Source organism: Ptiloglossa arizonensis, chromosome 8 (assembly GCF_051014685.1).
Source record: "Ptiloglossa arizonensis isolate GNS036 chromosome 8, iyPtiAriz1_principal, whole genome shotgun sequence".
In the NCBI taxonomy this organism is placed as follows: domain Eukaryota; kingdom Metazoa; phylum Arthropoda; class Insecta; order Hymenoptera; family Colletidae; genus Ptiloglossa; species Ptiloglossa arizonensis.
In genome coordinates, this window is record NC_135055.1 from 19,153,208 (window position 1) to 19,176,799 (window position 23,592).

General features: G+C 47.3%; 1 protein-coding gene across 2 annotated transcripts in view; it reads left to right on the forward strand.

The window, feature by feature from the left end:
• Positions 1-2,348: 2,348 nt before the first annotated feature.
• Positions 2,349-23,592, forward strand: part of Gaba-b-r3 (gamma-aminobutyric acid type B receptor subunit 3) — a 75,654-nt gene continuing 54,410 nt past the window's right edge. The window contains exons 1-2 of one of the 2 annotated variants that reach the window (XM_076318995.1): positions 2,349-3,205; positions 11,255-13,278. In XM_076318995.1, coding sequence (XP_076175110.1) covers positions 11,311-13,278 — 1,968 coding nt within the window. In that variant the 5' untranslated portion in view covers positions 2,349-3,205; positions 11,255-11,310. Of the gene's footprint in view, positions 3,206-9,968; positions 10,028-11,254; positions 13,279-23,592 lie in introns of those variants that run through there. The other variant, XM_076318996.1, reaches the window with a different exon arrangement.

Sequence of the window (23,592 nt, forward strand, 5' to 3'; positions counted from 1 at the left end):
ACTCGTCGCACGGGGGGAGGGGGAGGGGGTGAGTGCACCAATTTGCATCCGCGACTGCAAGGGAGCAAGACACGCGGAAATTGTGTTCACGCTGTTGAATAAAGTAATTTATTCGAGCTACTTTAACCCCCCGGTCGGTCCCTCGTTTCGCGGGGCCACGCCCCCTACCACCCCCCTCGCCACACGCTCGTTCATTTGCATATAAATACACATCGATGCGCGAACTAAAAACGCGATTGGACGGACGTATGTACGTACGTAGGTACGTAGGTACGTAGGTTGTTGCGCGTCCACGCGCGTTCAATTCGTTTCACGTAAACGCGAAAACACGGACGTAGGTGAAGAAGCTTCGAAAGGAGGACCGTTCCGTGAGTAGAACTCGTCGAGGAACCCTTTGAGAAGAGTGTTTCCGGAGCGATAAACTGCTATCCGATTTATTAGCTGCAAACTTCCGAACCAGAAGCAAAGTTATTCGGTAGGTCAGTTTTCTCGAGGTTTCCACGTTGGCCAAGATTAAGGGCAGTAGCTATCGGAGTGACCACGCGCGATTTATTTATTTATCGGGCGCTACTCTATCCACCGTATTAACCGTAAATCGTTTATTGTTTTATCCGATATCGATCCTGTCGGATATCGACTCGTCCGTATTCGTTTATTTTACAGCCCACTGAACCCTCTTACGGTGTATTAACTTATAAAACGGTCCGGTGGGACACGACGGAATTGGTCCACGATTGGTGAAAATGTAGCGCTTAATTCGTTCGATTGTATTTCGATTTATAATGAGCGACAGGTGTCGATGAGTGTGCACAAGTGCGATGTCGGTGAACGTTCGATAATTGATAAATTCCGATGCACGGATAAGGAAAATTCTAATTAATATAGACCGGTCTAACGTTGGGAAACGTAATTTGCTTCACGGTTACAAATGGTGGAAGAAAGAAACGTGATCAAAACTAGGGAGAAGAGAGGGAGGTGGTAAGATCCACATTTTGTAGCCAGGCAGCTGGATAAATCATTCCTAGGTAAGGAAGAATATTTTACCGTGTGGAAGCTGAATGTGGACAATATCGAGCTATTTTTCCTTAGTCACGGGCCCTCGAAGGCCGAATGGAATGTCTGACTCCATACGATCCGAGATTCCTTCCGCAGGTCAATTTCTCAAATCTACACAGTAGCTAGATGAGTATTGTTCCCTCTGATGAAACAATTGTAGTAGATAGTGACTCACTGTCGAGCAATTTTTGATCAGACAGAGGCTTTGAAAAGCTGATTGGAACGTCTGACCCAATACAATCCGAGATTCCTTCCGCAGGTCAATTTCTCAAATCTACACAGTAGCTAGATGAGTATTGTTCCCTCTGATGAAACAATTGTAGTAGATAGTGACTCACTGTCGAGCAATTTTTGATCAGACAGAGGCTGTTAAAAACTGATTAGATTGTCTGACCCAATACAGTCCAAGATTCCTTCCAAAAGTCAATTTCTCAATTCCGCACAGTATCTAAATGAACGTAGACCATTCTGACAAAGTACATTCTTAGACAGTAGTCTTTACCAAAGAACTTTTGCTCATTCGCAAGCCATAAGAACCCAACTAGAATGTCTGACCATATACGATCCGAAATTCCTTCCACAAGTAAACTTCTCAACTCCGCACAGTACCTAAATGGATACTGATCATTCCGACGAAGTGCCTCGTTAAATGGTACTCGTTATCGAGTAACTTTTGCTCATTCGCGAGCCATAAAAAGTCCAACCAGGTCGTCTGACCCTACACGATCCGAAATTCCTTCCGTAGGTCGACTTCTCGACTCCGCGCAGTACCTGAACGCACACCGTTCACTCTGACGAAGTATAATGTTACAAAGAAGGTGAACATTACACTCTCGAGTGCTTCAACTTTCGATACGCAGTCGAGAAAACTATCGAAGGTAGGAAAAAAATTCCACTTGGCGAAAGAACGCTTCCAAGCTCCGTCCAGCTTCGTTTCCAATTTACATCGCTTCCGATAAGCATCGGGTTTCCGCGTTCACCGTTCTCGAAGAGCTTAGCGACTCGCCAAGATTCGTTCCGAGCGAATCGTTCCTGGAAATCGTCTCTCGTCGGCCGAGCGAACGCGCGGTACTCGCGTCTCGCGAATACCGGGGAAAGAGGAGGGAAAGGAGGAGGAGGATACGCGAGATCGTCGTTCTAGGAACGAAGCCTACGGAAAAGGGTGCCCGATCGAGGGAAAATACAAGGGCCGAGGAGCGTCTGCGCATTGCCGTGTTACGGGTTGTCGCGAGAACTCCTGTGGAAGACGGGGCTCGCGGAGAGTTCCACGGAGCGGACAGTGCGCGGACCGCCAGCACGCGACGCGGTTGCACCGACGCGACGCGACGCGACGCCTTCTACGTGTCGATCGTCGTCACGGATACGTCGTTCCTCTCATCGTTGAGCAAAGGAAAAAAAAAACAAAAAGGTAGCCTCCCTCGTCGAGCACGCGTCGTTTACGAGGGGACCAGTGCATTCGACGTAAACGCGCATCGAATTACGCTCGAACGTAGCGATTCTCCGCTCGATCGAAATTTTATCCAATGGAAAGCGTAAATAATTACAACCGACGGTGACCGTTTCTCCGGAAATCGAGCAACTTCTCCACGAGCGATCAACGAAGCGAGAACAACGCGTTCGCACACTTCGAGCGATGCAACGTTAACGAGTTGAATTAAAAAAAAAAAAAGTACGCGCAAAACGTAGCGGTAACACCGCCGAGACAGCATAAAAACGATCCTGGCAAACAGACCCGCGCCGCGTGAGAAAGCAATCGAGATACACTCGTGTAATGGATGTTTGTCGGACGTTCGGAAAAAGTACAAACATTTTCTAGAGAGTTACCGGGAAAAGGAGTCGAAGAAATGTTGATACAGGGATCGGTGGCGGGACCGAGGACCTGGGAAAAAAGTTGATGGGAACTGGACAAACAATCGGCGGTTGACGCGGAGAAACCACCGAAACTGTTGCAATTATCGTAGAGGTGACAAAGAAACGCCGTGACAAAGACCGTGACAAAGAAACGCTGAAATTCCAAGTCGGGGAACCAGCGAGGAAATCACGAGGGGAACTCAACGTCGGGGAGACACATCGGAGCGATCATCGATTTCGTTTGATGCTGCAGCTCGTGAAAAATGCGACGTCCGAGGCAATATTACACGATTTTACGGTAATTCGTGTTCCTTTATATTCTTCCGTATACCCGCGGCTGAACAGTATCGTTTAAACTTTCCTGCGGCTCGTTTTTACAACCATCGGATGCCCGGTGGTTAATGTCTCGATTATGGCTCAAGTTTTCCGGTTGGACGATATTAAGTTTGTTCGAGGAAAAAAAAAAAAGAAAAAAATATACTGTATATTAACGAACGAAAGGAAAATATTACACACGGGGTATCCAAGAGCGCTCGATATCAGCTTCGAAAATTACTGGACAGGAAGCAGGGTAGAGTCGCAACTAAATCGTACCTCTTCGGTTTCTTTGTCGGTATTTAATATAGGCGTCGCGTAGCCGGGAGTATACGGGATAAAAAATATAATGAAAAATCTAGGCCGACGATATTTTTTTATTTTACCGTCGTAAATATTTGAAACAAAATCCGCTCGCGATTGTTACAATTTACGTAGTTTACGAAACCGTGGCAACTCGGGGTTCGTTTTTCAATTATTTTTCGTCCGACGAATAATTTCATTTTCGACCGTGCATCCTTCCCTTGTTCTCGTTCGTGGATTAATTTCGTACGTGCATTTAAATCGTAACCAGTATTCCCTTTTGCACTATCCCGAAAAGAAGCTTCCAACGAAGTAATAAAGATTCGAGACGTTTCCTTAAAGATCGAACCACGGTTCCCGGATATTAATCCGCCCACGAGTCGTACGGTACCGAATAAGAAGATATAAGACACAATAACCGAAGGGTTTTGGCAACTCTCGGGGAAAGTTCCTTCATTTACGGGCCTGCATTGTCTCCCTTGATCCTTTTAAGGAAATATCCCTAAGTTTACGCCCCCGCGTGTCGCGTAACTTTTACAAAGGGTGACTCGTTCGCAAAGGTCACGAAGCCCCTGAAACCGCGTGGAGATTTCAAGGACTCGGTGCCCTCGTCGTCTTTGGTCCAGGGGAACCAGTTCCTCCGAGATCTGTCTTGTTTCTCGGCGTCCCGACGCTTGGCGCGCGCGCGGGGAGATCTCTTTGTGTCGAAAACCGCGGTCGAAAGTTTTCCAATTCTAATTCTCCCATCGCGAATCACTTCTGGAACGAGAGTAAAGGACTCTCGTACCTTTCACGGACGGTGCACACCGACGTCTTCGATATCCTTCTGTTCCTGTTTTAACCGCGATCTAATAACGATAAAGAGATTACGAAGCTGTACGCGCAAAAGCGGGAAACAAAATAAACGGTCCAAGCAGCAAGCTCGCCTAGCGAAGCTTTTAAGGCTGCGGCGACCCTCCGTGTCCCCCATTAATTCTAATGAACGCAATCGATGAAGTTAGATGCTACTGACGGGATCGCGCCGCTTCCTGCGTAGGCCAGTTGCGCCACCGATAAACGAGAAATACCGAAACGATCGTCCAAAAGTTCGTTCGGTACCGCGTTGCTTTAATTTCGTGATCGCGTGCATTATCGAGGAACCTCGAACGTTTCGACGCACGAATTCAATCCGCGAGTCTGTATTTCGACGATGGATAATCGCTTCGTCGAATACCGAAGGGAGAGGAACGTAGAGGGGACGATCGATGACAATCGTTTCGGAAGTCCGTGTCGTTATCGAAATGGCCACGATCGAAAATGGCCATTTTTTTCCACGCCACCGACGAAAAGCGAATATTTTCATTTTTCGCGATTCTTCGTTTCACTTTCTTTCTTTTTCTCTATTTTTTCTTTTTTTTTTTGTTCTCTTTTTTTTTCTTTACCTTCGCGCGAATTTAATTTAAACTTTCCCATTCGTAACGCACCGCGATGATTAAACCTCGTATTTCGTGCGTTTACGCCAACCCGTGGAACACGCGCGTGAAATTTTGTTAACGATTTAATATACATAATTATATTATGTAACTCACTTTGAACCAGTGCGTGTCCCTTTTTACACGCTTCGCGCGGGAATTTTCCTGCCCGTACCCCGTGAACGCGTCAAATTCGCGGTCTGGTAATTATATATTATTTCGCTCGCTTGTTTGTGGGCAATTTTATGCTTCTCCGAACAGGACCGAAACGACGAATATGTATTTTTGGTAAAATTTTCCTCCTCGTAACGCGTCCGTTGTTACCTCAAAAACCAAAGAAATTGCGATCGTTGGGGAATTTTTTCTCTACGGTACGCGCGCTAGAAGATTGCATCTCCGTGAATAGACAAAATTCGCAATCGAGTAATTACATTATTTTACTTGAATATTTACAGAAAATTTTATACTTTCCTGAGCGGAACCTGAACGCACAAATACCAATTTTTGTGAAAATTTTCGTCGTCGTAATTCGTTATTAAACCCCCCCCAAAAACTACAATCGTTCTGTTATCAAAACCAAAGAAACTACAATCGTTCTGTTCTTAAGCCCAAAGAAACTACTATCGCTCGAAGATTCCTCGCTACAGTACGCGCGTGGGAAGATTGCATCCAGAGTTAAAACGGGTCCTGTGCGTTCAGGTGCAATCTCGTAAGCCGAACGGGTTGCATGTATTATCCGCCTCGTACTCGCTCGAGGGAATGGCCCCTGAACGAATAGGAGCCGCTCTACCACCGAATGCAATCTCCTCGGGCGCGTACCGTACACGAGGTAATCATAGGGAAAAAAGTAGAGGACCTTTTATTTTTCCCCGAGTCTTCGTCAATATTCATAACGCGGATCAGTGAGATCCGTTACGTGCTGCAACTGTTAAACATTACCACGGTAACCAGAGCCTCGTTTTCTCGATATCGTCGCGCTTAGGTATCACGGACGAGCTTCCGGTGCAATTTTCGCTCACGATAAGGGAATTCCTACGAAAGGTCCACGCCAGGGAATCCCCGTTTCGTCTAGATCCGATCTCGAGCTATATCGAAACCCGCTTAAAGCAAACGCATCGCGGTAATTCCTTATCGGGGACGTAATTTTCGAAATCTTCGAACCCCTTAAACGTACGTGTACACAATGTGCACGCGCACACACGTACACGTGTGCACGCGTACCGAGCGCACCGGAATCTGAAAGTAGTAATCCCTGTTCCGATACTCCAGGGAGAACGGAAAATTCTGTTTCCAGATGCGCGGAAACAATCGTGCGGCCCGCGCGATCCATCAGCGACACACGTTTTCCACCAGAAAACTTATTTCGTCCATAAATCCAGATGCAGGGGCATTTGGTTGTAAATGGTCGATACCTCTGGACGTCTCCTTTCCCCGATCCGCATACCACCAGAGCGTGGAACGAATCGTATTACAGATCACCGACGACGAAATTGTTACGTGAATCGATAACGTTGAAGAAACGTTCCCGATGATCGTCGTCGTGCAACGACTGGTTCGTTTACTCGTAAGAATTCTCAGGAACGAGTCAAATCTTGCAAGTTCCCCGAAATATTTAAAATTCGAGCACTGGATTCTCCGTCTCGTTCGCGATACCGCCGCGATTAACATCTTGCATCCATTTGCACGCGTATTTGCATTGAGTGAATAAGATTCTAGACCACTGGAAGGAAGTTAGTTTGTAAACTGATTGCAGAAGTGATCTTCGATGATCTCTCACACGCAACGAATGGTTCATGTCTCGTGGGAAATCTTAGCAACGGGTTCGGTGTTCTGAAAATTTCCGAAAATGTTTCAAACTCAAACAATGACGCCTTCTGTTCTACCTCGTAGATTGGATCAAATTACAGACTACAGAGATCGAAAGTGTTTCGTGAATTAACAACGCGGGGGAAGTATTCTCGGCGCGAAAATCGATACAACCTACGGTACATTTTTCATGAGAAATCTTTGCGAACGACTGAAATTTTTTCCAAGTTTTTCTTTCTTTTATCCGCCTCGCGGATTAGCTCGAATTACGAGCTACCGAAAGCAAAAGTGTTTCGTAAATTAACCACGCGAGGGAAACGTTCACGAGCGAGAAGAACGATACGATGCGCGATCCATTTTTCATGAGAAATCTCACCGACCAGTGAAATCTTGTCGGTCTTCAAAATATTAAAAATATAATTTCTCCCCTTTATTTCGTCTCGCGGATTGGGTGAAATTACGAGCCACGAGATGCGAAAGTTCTTCGCGAATTAAGAACGCGAGGGGGGACAAAAATTCTCGACGAGGGAATCGATGCAACGGAGAGTTTTCCCGCGTAGAAAATCTAATTAGCGAGTTAAGTATTTCCATAGCACCGAAAATATTTTATACACGAGCGTTACGTGACCCACCTGTACGTGTGCTCTCCTCCGTTGCAACCGCTGTCGCGATTAGCCCCTTGCCTCTGTCTGCCGTGTGACACACGTAGCATACCGAAGCAGAGTTCACGTGGTGTGGTAGGTCAGGGTGTCGAGAGGTCCACCCTTACACGAGTCTGCGAAGCTTCCACTCCTGTCAACCGAGTACCTATCGGAAGTGTCACGCGCTGTGTTCGGATCCACCCTCTGCTATTCGAGAAGCCCGAAATAAAATGGTGGGCGGGATTAGACGACACCGAGCTGCAGAATGGCTCGGCGGCAGGTATTCAGTGAAATCGTCGATAACCAGAGACGCGATTTACTGACATTCACCGAGGGTTGTGTTATATCTACCGTGTATTGTACCGCGTAAAGATTCGCCATTAAGTAAAAGCGAGTAACGCGTCGTTGAACATTCCGAAACTTTCGATATTTGGTGATTTTTTTCTTTTCTTTTTTTTTCGAGAAAAGTACAAGACACAACGAACCGAAACTTTGCTCGACGGTTAACGTACTCGCGAGGCGGACCAACCGAATTTTTTCGCGTAAATAGAATTCCAGGTCGATCGATGCATCAATTTTTTAGACACCGAGTCGAACGGGGAAGAAATTCGTTCTGTTCCAAGGCCTGTATCTTCGTCGATTCAAGACAGACTGTTTCAGAGGTGTATTCGAAACCCTAAACTTGAGAAAAGTTTGAGAGAGGAGAACAATTTTTGTCACCACGAGACGCGAGGATCTTGGATCTCTTTGATCCTGCGTGCGATTCTTCTTTTGTACATCCTTCTTTCGTAATTAAAGCTACTATAATAAACGTGACCGGATACTCTTGCGTTCTCCTTTCGTTCCATCGTGAAGTCAAAAACACGAGTATCCTCGATTCGTGATTCACTGTTGATCCAAAGACTTCGAGCGTGTGATCGAACACAAAGGATGCGATACGGTTGAGTTGCAAACTTTGGAAAAATCGAGAGACAATAAATTACGTAATAAATATCTCGCAAATTGATCTCGAAAAAATATCGATCCACAAGTGTGTTCACGCACCACGATCTCAAAATCGCGCGATGACGAGAAACTGTTCCAAAGGATCGAAATCAAAGTTTAGGCACCTAGGAGGGAGCGCCTCGCGAGGGAATTGCCAGTGACGTGGCGGAATTTGATTCACGACCTCGAGTTGCACGGTTCGTTTCCCGAAAAGAAGTCGAGCCTCGAACGAGGGCGGACGCAATTACCGTGTAATTAATTTCGTCGGTCCACGATCTTGTCGCTCTTGAAAAAAAAGGAAAAAAAGCGTTTCTTTTTTTTTCCAAGAAATTCGCGCGTCGAGCACTCACCACGGTTCTCGGGAGCGGAGGGAGAGCAAGAGGTGGGGTTTGGGGTGACGGTGGGGGGATTAAAATTGAAAGAAAACGTTCCCTGGCTGGTCACGGAGCGGACAATGCGCGCGCGTGCATAGCGGGGTTCTGAAATTCGATTCGCATTTTCATGCATAACAAAAGGCGCGCGAGACACCGCGTGCAATTGGTCTGCGGGTGTCGGCCCTTTTGGAAAGGCAATTCGATGGGCGCAACAACGCTCTGGTACGCGGTTGGTCGTTAGAACACGTCAATTGCGTTAAAACGTCGAGGAGGTATTGTCATTGTCTGGCCGCTCGCGAGACAGGAGCGTTGCGTAACCGTGAGTTGAACGCGGATAAATTAAATCTCGTTGTGTTTAATCGCTATCGCCGTTTACGAGCTCGTTCGGGCAAGGTCAGGAGGTTCTCCTAACGCGGCAATAAGAGGGCACCGGGACAGGGTGCAGAGGAGAGGGCGGTGTGGGGGCTGGGGAGGGGGGAGGGGGCTCGTTAACATGCCCTGTGTACGATTCCCGCCACGTGCTCCCGTTCCTACGACGTTGCATTAAGCAGATTGCTCGCTCCGATTTTCTGTCCACGGAACAGAGACACCCGGCCGTGATACGCCTCGCTAAAAGCGTATTTGTTTCGCTCCCGTTCGAGCTGACAGATGCTGGGTAGTTCCGCCTCGCGGATAAACCTTACGGCGCTCGGTTAATCGTAATAAAGGAGAGAGCGCGCGCGAACGCGGCACGCGTCGCGGCGCCTTCCGCGATATACACACGTACGTGTCTACGTGTATTCGATCAGGAGTACGTCAATTTGTGCGGATTCGAACGTTTCGACAAGTTCGAACGAGCGAAACGATGCACGACGCGAAGTCGACGCAAAGAAACGCGAAGCTGCGAACGTCGCCGCGACGCCTTTGTGATACACGTTCGATCGGGTAGACGAGTCTGCGCGAATCCACGAGTGTCAACCTTCTGTGAACAAACCCGACGATTTACGCGAAAACGGTGCAAACACGCGCGAACGAACGCGTCACGACGCCACCGCGATGTACGTTCGATCGGTGGGACGCGTGTTCGTCGATTACGCGAATCTGTGCGGTTTAACGTCTTAGAACGAACGAAACGATTCCCGCGATGTCGATGCGAACGAGTGTTTGCGAACGAACGACGCGCGTCGAGGCGCTTTTGTGATACATATCCGATCAGAGAGACGAGTTGTATCTTCAAACGTCTCCGAATGTACGAAACGATCGAGCGGTGAGTTTAACGCACTTTGTGTTCGAATTACGCGCCTTGCCTCCGATTTTTACGAACTGTGATTTGTGGCTTCTTTTAACGGCTGGTGTTAATACGAGTTCCTTCGCGAGCAAAGATCTCGCGAGAAAACCGAGTATTAAAAATCTTTCTCGCGTCGATGATTTTCTTACCGAAAATATATAAACGTATCGTTGACAGTACTCGTGAAAAAGTAGAGATACTTTCCGTTCTTTTTCGGAATAAAGTACGCATTGTATTTTCCCAATTCGAAGACGAGATTAAAGAAAGATTGGTAATTTCCCGTGTACGTGTTCAATTCTCGTTCAAAGACGATATTAAAATTTAAATGCTCGAATAACCAACGAAAACTCGTGTTATTAATATTTCACTGGACCGATATATATGTGAAACGTATTCGATTGAAAGACAGGATAAGAGGAGGGGGGCGTTATTGTCCCCGCGGCATTAATTGCCCGTTACCCGGCTTACGCAACGCCGCACTTTCGCTAAGTAATATTTATGCAAAAGAAACTCGGTTAATGGACAGGGCCCGGTCAACCATAAATTGTTAATGTAATTCCAAAAACGATTTAATGCCGCGCAATGAGCTCGCGCGCGGTTTGCTCCTCGTTTATCCAGATTGTTTTCGGTAAAAACACGTCTATGTATTTGTATCTTCGTTCTCGACGGTGAACTTCGTTCAATATTTACCTTGCCCGCGAAAATCAAAATTAAATATTCCATAGAACGATTTATTTTTCAGCTCGACCGGATCATCTCTCCCCGCAGTATTTTTTCATTAATCTTGATCTTTGCGATCGGACGTTGTTTATGAAAAATTCTTTTCCCATAATTAAAGTCATTACAACAGTACTCTCGAGAGACACTATTGACCCAAAGTTCTCGAAACGATAAGTCACGGAAGGATAGAACGCGTTTCGAGCTATTCCCCCATATCAATTTACGTAGAAATTCATAGAAAGTAGAAAATATCGGACGAAGATATCTCGCGACGATACTGTTTGGCCAATTGAGCCTATTAATTTCACCCGAAAAATCCTCCGAGTTCCCCCCCATTGCGCGATAAATTAAACGACCCTTTCACCGCTCCAGGTCCCTTCGACGCGCTCAATTTCCTAATAACTCTCGCAAGAATTCCGTTCCAATTTCTCGCGCACGATCGATCGTTTCTTATCTCAAAGAACACGCACGGTTGTTCGTTTTCAGATGAGGAGCAACCGGAAGGACGCCTTGAGTCGTCGGAACAGCGACGGCGACTGATTATGACGCGCGTCCGGCCGCGCCGCGATCTCTCTCGTCTCCTCCTGCCATTCTCATCCTCCGAGACCCTTCATCTACCCCGCAGCCTGATCCTTCTCCTCCTCGGCCTCGTCTCCATCCGCAGCGTCCTGCCGTGCAACGAAAGGACAAGGCCCCAGAGCCATGACCTCGCCACGTTTCCGTGCCTCGCCGACACAACGGAGAGAAAACAATACCGGGGGGACGTCGACGAATCTCGAGAGTGGATTGAACGCGGTTTGAACCGGGAGGGATTGTTCCCCGAGATCGACGGACCGCGGAAGGAAACGAATCCTTCGAAGCTGCTCCCGAAGAAGAACCTCCAGAGGAGCAGAGAACTCTCGTACTCTGTGGAAGACTCGCGGTACCCTTCGACGAGGTCCGATCGAACATCGAAGGAAGCGAATCTAGAGGAGAAAAATATCCAGGGGGGCCGAGGACACTTGTACCTTGTTGAAGACTCACGGTACCCTTCGACAAGGTCCGATCGAGCATCGAAGGAAGCAAATCTTTCGGAGAGAATCATCGAGGAGAGCAGAGGACACTCGTACCCTGTTCAAGATTCACGGTACCCCTCGACAAGGTCCGATCGAGCATCGAAGGAAGCGAATCTTTCGGAGAATAATATCCAGAGGCCCAGAGGACACTCGTACTCTGTTGAAGACTCACGGTACCCCTCGACGAGGTCCGTTCGAGCATCGAAGGAAGCGAATCTTTCGAAGAGATTCATCGAGGGGGGCAGAGGACACTCGTACCCTGTTCAGGATTCACGGTACCCCTCTGTAGGCCCCAGTCGAGCGTCGAAGGAAACGAATCTTTCGAAGTTACTCTCGAAGAAAAACATCAAGAAGAGCAGGGAACGCGCGTACCCTGTCGAGGACCCACGGTACCCCTCGACGGTCCCCCATTCATCGAGCAGTCGTCGCACGGAGGCTCGTAGACGTCACGGGAAGCGAAAATATCGTCGCGAGAAGGATGCAACGAGCGAAATCGAGACGACTTCGTCGAACGGCTACGACACCGATACGACGTACGTCGCGCTGAAGGTGGAAAGGAAGTTCAGGGGCGAAGAATCGGAGAGTCCCCTCGAGCATCGAGAATCGCTCTCCGATCGCGGCGAACGCCACGATGTGAACCCCAGATCCGTGAGAAGGAACAGGTCCGATAGAGTCACGGATAATCCGAAACCGAAGGAAAACAACGAGACGGAGAACGCGATCGATCCGACAGCGACGAACGGTGGTGTGTTTTCGAACGAGAGCTACGAGGAACCGTTCACGGGGTTCGAGGGCTCGCAAAAGTTCCCCATAAAAGTGACGTATAAGCCACCGGTGGTACAGCAAGTGGAGAAGTTCGACAGGAGGCACTTCGGCCCGCCGAAAATTGAGCTAACCGAGACCACTCCGGCTACCTACTCGACCACCATTTCCCCCGATTTGCCGAAGAGTCCTGGCAGAGACGTTCTTCATCGACACCGCAAGGTCGATGATAATACCGAGGAGGAGGGCAGGCAGCAGGAAACGATCGATGCGAACGAAAACGTCAACGACACCGCCGACGAATTCTGGTTACCCGGTGCATCCTCGGGACGACGATCCTCGAACATAGCCAGCGGGAAATCCGCCACGGAGGAGAGGCGCGTCTCGACCTCCTCCACGACGTCTTTCTCGACGTTGACGTTGACGAGCTCCGGCGAGAGGGACTCGGAGAACGGGTCGTCGCGCGTCGAGCAACAGGAAGAGGAGGACCAGTACGATGTCACGGCGTCGAGCGTAAAACCGAACGAGAAAGTGAACATAACCATTCTGGGCCTGTTCGAGATGACGCGAGGCGCTGAACCGAGACCCGACGGTCCCAGCGAGCTGCAAGCGGCCAGGTTGGCCGTCGAACGTGTCAACGAGATGAACGTTCTGTCCAAGTTCGAACTTCGGCTCATTCACAACGATACAAAGGTAAGGGAGAGCAATTATTGATTTTTGCTGCGTTGTACTCGAGTGGTGTTCGTGATCGAGTAGCCGAGTATCCGAATGTTCGTTATACGAATAAGTATAATCAATTGTACGAATAGTATTAACACGGTCGAGTGTTCGAATAGTGTTCAAATAATACCCATTCTTATTCGGATAGTCAAGTGTTCGAATAGTACCAATTTGTGTTCCGATAGCCAAGTAGTCGATTGAATAGTATCTAATTGTATAATCAATTACACGAATAGTATTCAAATGGTCACATATTTTAAATGTATTCGAATTCTAATTCTAATTCTAATTATATACCTATTTCTATTCAAATAGTACTCATTCTCATTGAAATAGTCGAGTGTTCGAATAGTACCTATTCCCAATCGAGTGGTCAAATGTTTGAATAGTACCTACTCACATTTGAGTAGCCAAATATTCGAATACTACGAAAGTAGTACCTATTTAAATGATCGAACTTCGAACAGTACTTACTCCTACTGAAACACTCGTCACATTCGAGCAGCACTTATTCGAACAGTCAACTGTTCGACCAGGATTCGTATTCTACTCTCGAAACATCGAAGCCATCGAAGCGTACAAATACTCGAATGGCGAAAAATTCGATAACCGTTCCGCGGCCCGAATACGTGTTACATAAATATTTCCCTGCAACCGCGAGCACGAAAGCTGGCACTATTCGAACACGGTCCTTTACCAGTTCCGCGAGTACACGTCGCGTCTCGAGTGTGTACGCGAGTGAGAATTTCGCGACGGTGACGACACACGTCCGCGTTCTCCACGGTTATCCGCGAGAAGCATAGCGTCCTGTCGCGCGATCAGACTTTCGACGGTAACCGTAAACCGTTGCGAAACACATTACCGCGAAAAACAGCTCCCACGTATCTTCCGACAGCTCAACTAACTGCGGCCCGTGTACGCGTCGCGAGCGTCCTTCCCGCTCGAGAAGCCGTCAGAATTAGAATACGAAACCGACGCGAGACGCGACGGAAAGAAATAACTCCCTGGAACGTTCGCGTTATTTGAAATCGTACCGACCGATTTCTCTAGCCCACCCATTCCTGCATCGTATCGTGGTTCCCCGCCAATGGACGAATCCTCGAGGGAACACGGTTCCGTACCTCGTCCGCGCAACAATTTCTCCAACCGTCGTGGCATCGATATTATGTGCGTCACATCCTCGAACAGGTGTTCCGCGACGATTCCCGCAACACGGTGGCATTTTCCGCGCGACGGAATATTTTCGATGTAAAACGTCTCGGTGAGTTACCGGGCTCGTTGAAAAGGGGGTCGAAATTTTACTTCGAGATTAGCCATCCATCCTTCTTACACCACGAATCATTTGATCGATTCGAATCCAACATCGATCCTCGACATCCGGCCGGTTTGGAATTTCATTTTCGGCGTGTCTCGAGCCGCACGTGTCTCACCGATCCCTCGTTGTAACGAGAATACATATTTAATTCGCGTTAAAGTACGTTATTAGGTGAGTAGCGTGATCCCGCTCCGTGGTTTTTTGTTATTTTCGTCGCGAGCGCGCGCCACGTACAACGTGCGCGTCAAACTGTTTTTCGTCGCGTCGGGGCAACTTTTTCGTCTAGTTTGTGTCAACTGCCACTCCTCGTCCCCCCTCATCGACGAGTTGTCGATAACCGTGTAACGAGACTCGTTGGTTTTCCTCTCCGAAACACGCGATTCCGCGCGAGAGCAATTAAATCGCGCGTCTTCGTTCGACGAGCGCAACGCAGAGCGCTCGTGGTTCTCCGCTCGGTTGTTGTTCTTTGTCTCGTGAAAGAAAAACAACGGGGGGGAAAAAGAAAAGGGAACAAAAGAGAGACACTACCGTCTCTGGAGATACTTTTGACCTTTGCGACACTCCGTTCTCGAATCAACCGTACCGCGAAAGTATATTAAATTTTCTACGCCCCTTGTTCGTCGGAACGGCGAACTGGCAACGGGTGATTCGTCGGAATTTAAACGCGAACTGGTCGTTGTACGATAGAATATGTAAAAAAAAAAAGGATTATCCGAGAAACGAAGCATAAAATTGCACAAAATTATACGTATTACGATTTATCGCACGCCCGAGGGAAAATTTAGAACATCAAAGTAATGGTTATTCGAGCACGAGAGTCTTTAACGTCGTCAAAGACGCGGGAAAATTAAACACCCTCGAACGCGCGATTGATTATCTTCGAGGAAAGACATGCGATTTTAACCGGGAGTATACGAAAAAGAGATCCGGTTAGAAGAGAAATTAATTGAAAGAAAACTTGTTAGAAAATCGCAAAGACTACGGGGCGAACGTTAACGCAGCGTTGCACGTTCGATGGTGATTTAATCGTCCGAAGTAAAAATATTCTTTTATATTCAATATGCAAAGGTGAAACGAGGTTTAGCAATCGGATCAAGTGTCACGTTGTACGTTCTCTTCCCGTGTATTATCAATTATACGGTCGAAAATATTTCATTTTCGTGGGGTCTTTAACGATATTAAAAATTCTCGTGCTCGAATAGCCGTTACTCCGATTTCGTTCGATTCTATTATATTCAGCGACCAATGCTATATTTTCTTCGAAAGGTCGATGAAACCGAAACGTTGAATTTATCGATAAATTAAATTTTTCGTGGAAATCGGTATCAAATCGAACGAAGGCAAATTGCTCGCTCTGGCGATAAATTGTGCTCGACCGTTCCATGGAAAATAATACAATGTAAAACGATTTTCTACCTTAACACCGCGTTGCGGTTTCCATCGGAAGGAACGTACCTCGATAGGTTTACCGTACGGGGGTTGTGTTTTGCGGGCGAGTGGCCAGAAAAATAGGGGAAGAATTAACTCAACAAGTTGAGGGTGGTAACCCTTTAATTCAAGCGAATTACTCTCCCCCGAATGGTTAGTGGTTGCGCCCGCGGTCACGGATAAACGCGAATCGAATACAGATCAGTTTTTGCCCCGGAACTTTCCCGTCCATTTTATACTCCGCCAGAGAGAGAGAGAACAATGTTTGAAAATAATTTCAATCCTCGCACGAACAATACTTTTGGTGGAAATTACCAAGAGGAACGTTTGGTAAAACGTTCAAATAATGCCAAAAAATAACGTCACGAAATTCTTTGAAAATATTTAACGACAATCGTATATTTTTAGAATCGGTGGAATTAACAGGGAAAAAAGAATACGGAGACAAATTACTCTCCCCTTGATAGCGCGAGGGGACACCAATTTTCGAGGCCCCCGGAAAAGCCAATATATTTGAAAATATTTAATAAATGTTGCGCTCGAACGGAACATCTCGCGAAAAAGTGACAGTATCGAAGAAATACTCTTGTAAACGTTCGGTGTAGATAGGGGATGGAAAAATTATTGTAACATATTTTTGTAACATATTTCCGACACCTTCGATTCTTCCCGTTCCCCCCGTATCGAGATACAACGTACGCACAAAGTCACAACGTAGAAAGTGTAAACACCCTCGTATCGATCGCACGATGAGTGTCTCTGGTCCTACCAAATAAAAAATAAAAAAAAATTGGAATTTTTAAATAGCGAAAATTCCTTCGCGAATGAAAAAATGTAAATTTTGTGCGACACAGTGCAATCTCCGAACGGAGAATTAATTCTCGGCGTCCACCTCTCTCGAACGCGATCTTCGAATCGCAAGTACACGGGCCGGAGGAGTTAGTTCAACAAGTAGAGAAATTAACTCCACCCGGTCCGTGACAAGTAAATCCGAAGAAAGAGGACGGTTAATGGCGAGCACGTAGAGATACCACCCTCCGCGAAAGACTCGGTTGTTTTCACGAAAATTTTCATACGCCGCCATTACCGGATTGAGAAAATCCTCCGCGACGGGACGAGACGAGGCCTCGGCCGATTACTTTTCAGTTTGGCGGTTCGTGGTTGGTTCTCCGTTTCCCTCTGACGGAGTCTCATTAAATACGGGCCCGGAGCGTCACGTGGCTTTTACGTGTCTTTGGTGAATTCAACGGAGTGCGTGAGACCGTTTTACGTCCCCTCGATCCGCTGTGTGTGGCGTATGAATATCTTCCTCCGGCCCCGGCTGAAAATGGGATTCGGAACGAGGAACGGCCGTAGGCCATTTGTAATTTAACCAATCTCACACTGACAAAGTTCCACGGTGAAAGCTGGGGTGTTCGTACCCGTCTTCCACGAGGAGTTCGAAAAACCAGAATTTTCCCGCACCGCCCGTTTCCCTCCACGCCAACACCCCCTTAGCCGATCACCGTCTCGCTTCCACCCAGTCGCGAGTTCCTCGCGTTGAAACGGAGCCTTCTTTCGACCAAAATCTCGTCCCCTACGCCCGCTTGATCTCCGAATTATTCGTTCTCTTAACGCGTTCGCGTTCCACGGAAAATTTGCATATCGCTGCGCGCGATAACCGAGCGTCCCCCTCGCTCGAGGGTTCTCTTTTTTCGTCCCGTGGACGATAACTGACACCGTTCACGAAAATGGAAACAGAAGGACGTTGTCTCGCCGTCGTCTTGAAACGCTTTTCTTGTACAACGTGATTTTATCCCAACTTCGATATCCGAGAATAAATAGAACAGAAACATCCCCCCGTCGCGCCACGCGGCGGCTGACCTTAATCATTCACCGAGAAACCGCACTCTCCTGATTCGTTTCGAGTTTCCTGCTAATTAATCAAGAACATCGTCGCTCGGATACTCGTACAAGATCCTCGCGACTTTGTCGATGGAGTACAACGGGGAACGTTTCGCAAAACCATTCGCGAGTTAACGAGTAATCAACCCTTCCACGTTCGGCGCCGATCGTACGTGCGGAACGCGAACGCGGAAAGTATATTGTCGATCGGGGGAAATCGAAATTACACGGAGAGAGAGAAAGAGAGAGAGAGAGAGACGCGAACACACGCACAGATACACACACGTGCGTACACGTGAACAGGTGGAACGCGATTCGTTCGGTCGACGTTTGCGATTCCATCGTAGAAATTGGTTAAAAGGATGCGCGAACGTGATTACTCGGGGGGCACGCACGACGTAATTAAAAAAAAAAAGAGAAAAATCTCCACGAACGGAACGTACGGTTTTCGCGATACAGAAACGGATACGTTATCGGTGCACGTGGTTACGTTATCTCTCGATCGTTGGTCGTTTCCCCGCGATCAATTTTTCAAGGAACACCCCGTTTCCTTCGTAACGGAACCGCGCCACGCGATTCGTCGGATGGTAATTAAAAAAGAAAAAACTGGTTCCCGATTCTATTATATACCTCGTGGACTCTCCTTTCGCGGAGCACCGGCTCTCTCCGCTCACCCCCCTGATCACCCCGTATTCTAAAATGTAATTTTTCTTCTTGCCCGACGAAACGCGAAGGAACGCTAAAGGAAAAGAAACTCGTCCCGCGGGCGTAGTGATTAAAGTGGTACCCTGTTTCGGGAAGTGGGTTAGCCCTGAAAAGCGCTCCGTTATCAGCGATATCGAATTAAACTGGAGACGCGGTGCAAAGGGGTGTCTACGGAGGGGGAGAGAGGGAAATCCCCTTCCCGGGGAGTGTTTAAAAACTGGCGCTCTCGAATCGGATAATCCTTTCCCATCGAACGAAAAACTCAAAGGCTTTTCGAATGTCTCGGGGAACGAGCACGGGGCGTTACGCTTTGTATTTTTTTTTTTCCATCGTTTTTTCTTTCTTTTTTTTTCGTCAAACGTTTCTCTATCGCGGGACTTTTTTTTCCTTTCCTTTATCCCTTCCATTCGCTGGCAAATGGAAACATCCTGATGAAATTCGATGCGTTTCGATAAAAACTATTTGCGCTCATTTGTTCCGAAGCGCGTCCGGAAAGATAAGACGACTGCACGCTCCGCGAGGTTATCGCGGATTGTTTTTTGTCACAGACCTCACCCCCTAAAGGGGGTGAATTTGAACGGATACGGTGGTTCCAATCTCGGTGTCACGAAACGTGGCTCGCGTGCTCGAAAACCGATCGCGGTCGATCCGATGCGATAGGTTGCGTAATTTGTTCGTTAATCGATGGAAAAATTTATTCGCGGCGACATCTGGTGGGCGTAAATCGTACGATGATATTGCAATTAACGACGAACATGACCCCGTCCCCCTCGAAGCCTGAAATTTATCGAGCTCGTATACAGAGATTCTAACTCGAGCGACTCGATTTTTAACGTAACCTGTGAACGAATAAAAATCGTTGTCATCGTGGGATCGTATTTCGAAGGATATTCGCGCGTGAAAAATACTTGAAGGGCACCTTGAGAATTTAGATAAAAAAAGATATACGAAAAATCAAACGGAAAAAATGTTTTAAAAATTTTAATTCGTTCGTTGGAGTTGGTCAGGTCGGGTGGTTCACCCTGTATACATCTCTTTCCCGTGCACTCTCGCAGTGCTCGAAAATTAACGAACAAATACGTGGGACGAGCATTTTTAGCTACTTTCGATAAACAACAATCGATAGAAGATTTATCGATAAATACCGTACCGTGATCGACATTACGAGCCACAATTTCATCGAGTTTTCTGCGAGGAAAAAATGTGCGATTGAAAATTTTTTAATTTAAATATTACAGACAGATAATATTGTGTACCGCGTACCCGCTCGTACACATTCCAGGCTTTGTAACTTCATAACATAATGAAAAGTCCTCCAGGGGGTCACCATCGGGATAAAAATATCGATCGAAATATTTTCACCGATTCGATCTCCTCGCGTCGGTTGTTCTTGTTTAAAAATGGTTAAAAAATACTCGTTCCACTCATTCGTTCGTTAATTCCCAGGACTTGGCGCACCCCGAACGAAGACGAGCTCTCCAATTTTCTCCGGCTCGCCAACAAGTGGAAAAGTGCAATTAAAAACCTTGTAATTTATATAATAAAGATCTATATATGCGTTCAATTGCACACATTCCCTGCCTCGATAAAGTTAACACCCCCGAGTAACCGAACCGACGCTCGTAACGTGCATTTCGCACTTATCATTGGAGGAAAAAAAAGAAACCGCTAAAAAATACTCGTCCAGCTTATTTGTTCGTTAATTGTCAAGCTTTCTGTACGAAGACGGACCGTAATCGCTTAACCCTGTTCTCCATTGGTCGGCGATCACGCGCATCACTTTGAAAGTAATTTAAACGCGGCGGAGATGGCCGTGGACTCGCTGGAGAAAATTGGGCATTCTCATAACCATTATTCCGGTCGCGTGCCGAAGGCTTAGATGAAAGGGTACGTTTGACGTGCCATTTCGAAGGGGAAACGAGGAACTTTGATTAATTGCTACGTACCGCCGCGTGCTCTTCGTACGTCAGCGAAATCGAGGCGAGCCTCTCATTACGCCCGAACCCTTAAAATCCCTTTGTACTTTCATGGAAAGTGGAGCTTCGACATCGTGACCCCCCCACCACCACCGCTACTCCCCCGACTCGCGACCCCCACGGCATATAAAGCGCCGAATTTACGAGATAATCAAACTTCCGTTCCTTACCCCGTTTTTGTCGAGAAACACATCTTACTTGTTGTAACTTCAACGATTACGTTCCGTGTAATCTTTACGAGCCATTACTCGGTTTAATGGCCACATTGTCGACGATCTCTGCATCGAACGAGTCACCCCCCCCCGTCATCTGGATAGCGGTCTGGTACAAATTGGGGAGGAATTAAAGAACATCGACGATGGAAGTACACCGACGTAATTTAAACCAGAACAGTGGTATTTAAATATTCCGGCATCGGTTTGTGCGTGCTCTTCGCTCAACGGGGACTTTTAAACAGTTCTTCTTGCGATACTTGGTTTCTTTTTCTTTTTTACTTTCTTTCTTTTTACTTCGTTTCAGAGTGCCATTTTTTATCGACGAGGACCCCAACCGAGTTTCGAAACGATTCGAACGCGATGCTGTTATTCGAACAATAGAGAAAGAGAGTAGAGAACAATAGAAAAGAGTCTTTAAATTATTGTACGAATTATCTTCGATCGTTGTTCCATTTTCCATCGATGTTCCGTTGTGACGCGAGATCGATCGCGCGAAATCGCGGTCGAATCACTGATTCGCGTGTGGAAACCACCGGTCGAAATCGTAGAGGAATCAATTATTCGAATTGCAGTCGAAAAGGACGTAAAACGTCGTTCCGGAATCGCGGAGGTGAACCCTCCAATTTCGAGAATTCCGGACAATCACAGGGACCGGTGATTTCGGTCCCTGTGTTCTTCTCATTTACCCCATCCTCACCCCTCCTCGCTTCTCTTGATTTTCTCTAGCTCACGACTAAGCGTCTACGAATTCTCGTCACTCGTTCGGAAAAGTAAAGTGGAAAGCTACCAAAACCGAACCCTACAATTGCACATTGTTATGTACTTGTATATGTGCACTCGTGAAGTGCAACGAGATGACTGATGACGAAAGTAACCGGTAACAAAGTACATTTAATAACAAAATCTAACAATTTGCACATGAATAATGTGTACACTATATATATAATTCGAATATAAACTTTCTCGTACTTTAACGTTCGAAAAGTAACCCACGATCGATTCATAAAAAATCGTAAAAAGTGGGAGGGTCAAAGAAGAGACGGTTATCCGAACATACTTTTCTTAATATTCTAAGAAAGCCGTACCAATGATGTAGCCCAACTACAGAAGAGTTTCTCCGAGTCGAAGAGGAGCCGTGCACGATACGAGGGTTAATTGACGAACTATTTCACGATGCGTTGGCGATTCGAGGCCACGATAAATCATCCCCCTGACAGAGCCTCGAGTTTCGTCCAAACGAGGTTCTCCCCGATCCCACGGGCTATCCTCCAGACTGATTATATTTCTTTCTTCCAAAGGGTGGCCCCTTTCGACAATGCTCGTCGTTTCGTTCCACGGTTCGCCTATTTCATCCCCCACCTCCCTGCACCGTCCCCCGCCTCGTTTTCAAAGAGGAGCACGCGCAGACGATACGAACGATTGAAAGATCCGACGTTAAGTCGGAACTCGAAACGACGAAGGCAGCTGGCGCGGAGGAGAGCCTTCGGGGATGACTTTGAGGAAGCTACGGGTTCCATGATCGAAGCGAAAGAGGGAGGAGAAGCGAGCGACAGCCACTCGTCAAATAATAAATCGAGCGCCCGGGGAATCTCTTCTCTCGGCCCGTTTTCTCGATTCGTTCGTTTATCGCTTCTCTTTACGATCACGTCGACGAGCATCCGGCAAAAACATCGATTCGTCTTCGAGCGGGAACCCGCCGGATCGCGCGACCGGTCATCCCGAACGACGTCGTTCCGCTTTAAATGAAAATTCAAGAGCCGTTCGACGAATTATCGCTTCGAAGACTCTCCTCCCGCGGGGTGAGTTTACACTTTCGCAGTCGTTCGAGCGTTGAACGTTTGCGCGGTAAGTTCGTTTCCCCTTCGATTTGTCCCGTTCGCTTGAAATTCACGCGAGAGGGGGTACACACGCCGGGGAAAAGGCACGCTCGAAAAATTTTGATCGCGAAAATGATATCTGAAACGAAATCGATGGCACGAGAGAACATCGGAGGAAAAATCGAGGAAAAAGGGAACATCTCTCGACGGTTCGATGGAGCAATTTGTGGCGTCGCTTTACGTCCGCTCGACTTTGTCCCTCTCGACGTCAATCGTCAACGATGGCTCAAGCGGCCCGGAAACGGCTGGACCGGATTGAATTAGCGGCACCCGTCACTCCTCGACGCCGAGTCTTCGATTTCTCAATTATTTCCAAGAAACTTCGCCGATGTTTCATCGGGGACGAGTTCCTGGTATTCGCGAGTTTCTTCCCTTTCGGCCGAAAGAAAGGGGGACCGGATCGTTGGACGGATGGATGGATATCCAGGGTGGTTTCTCAACCGACCTTGACAGCTGACGAACGATCACGATATTACGCGTTATCGTCGTTTTTACCCGGACGCGGACCAACCACGTAAATAGAGATCGACGACTATGCATCATGCGAAGAGTGAGGTCAGCTTGGGAAAAATTCGTCGGTCGTACGTACACGTCGTTCCAGAGTCCCGTCATATTTCTCGTCCGCGAATATCCTCGACTTCGCGTACCTTCACCCACAGTGACAAGAAGCGTATTAACGATTAATAATACAACCACCAGGATAAATAAATCCCCCGGTGGTTTCCCGGGTGCAATATCCGGTGTAATTTATTTATTTCTTCGTCGTTCCTTGCCAGAACCGGGACAGAATTCATTAAAAAGTTTCCAAAGCAGAGACGTGAACAATCAACGGACTTGGTAATTTCTGAAGAAAATATCGATCGAAGATAAACCGATCGATCAACATT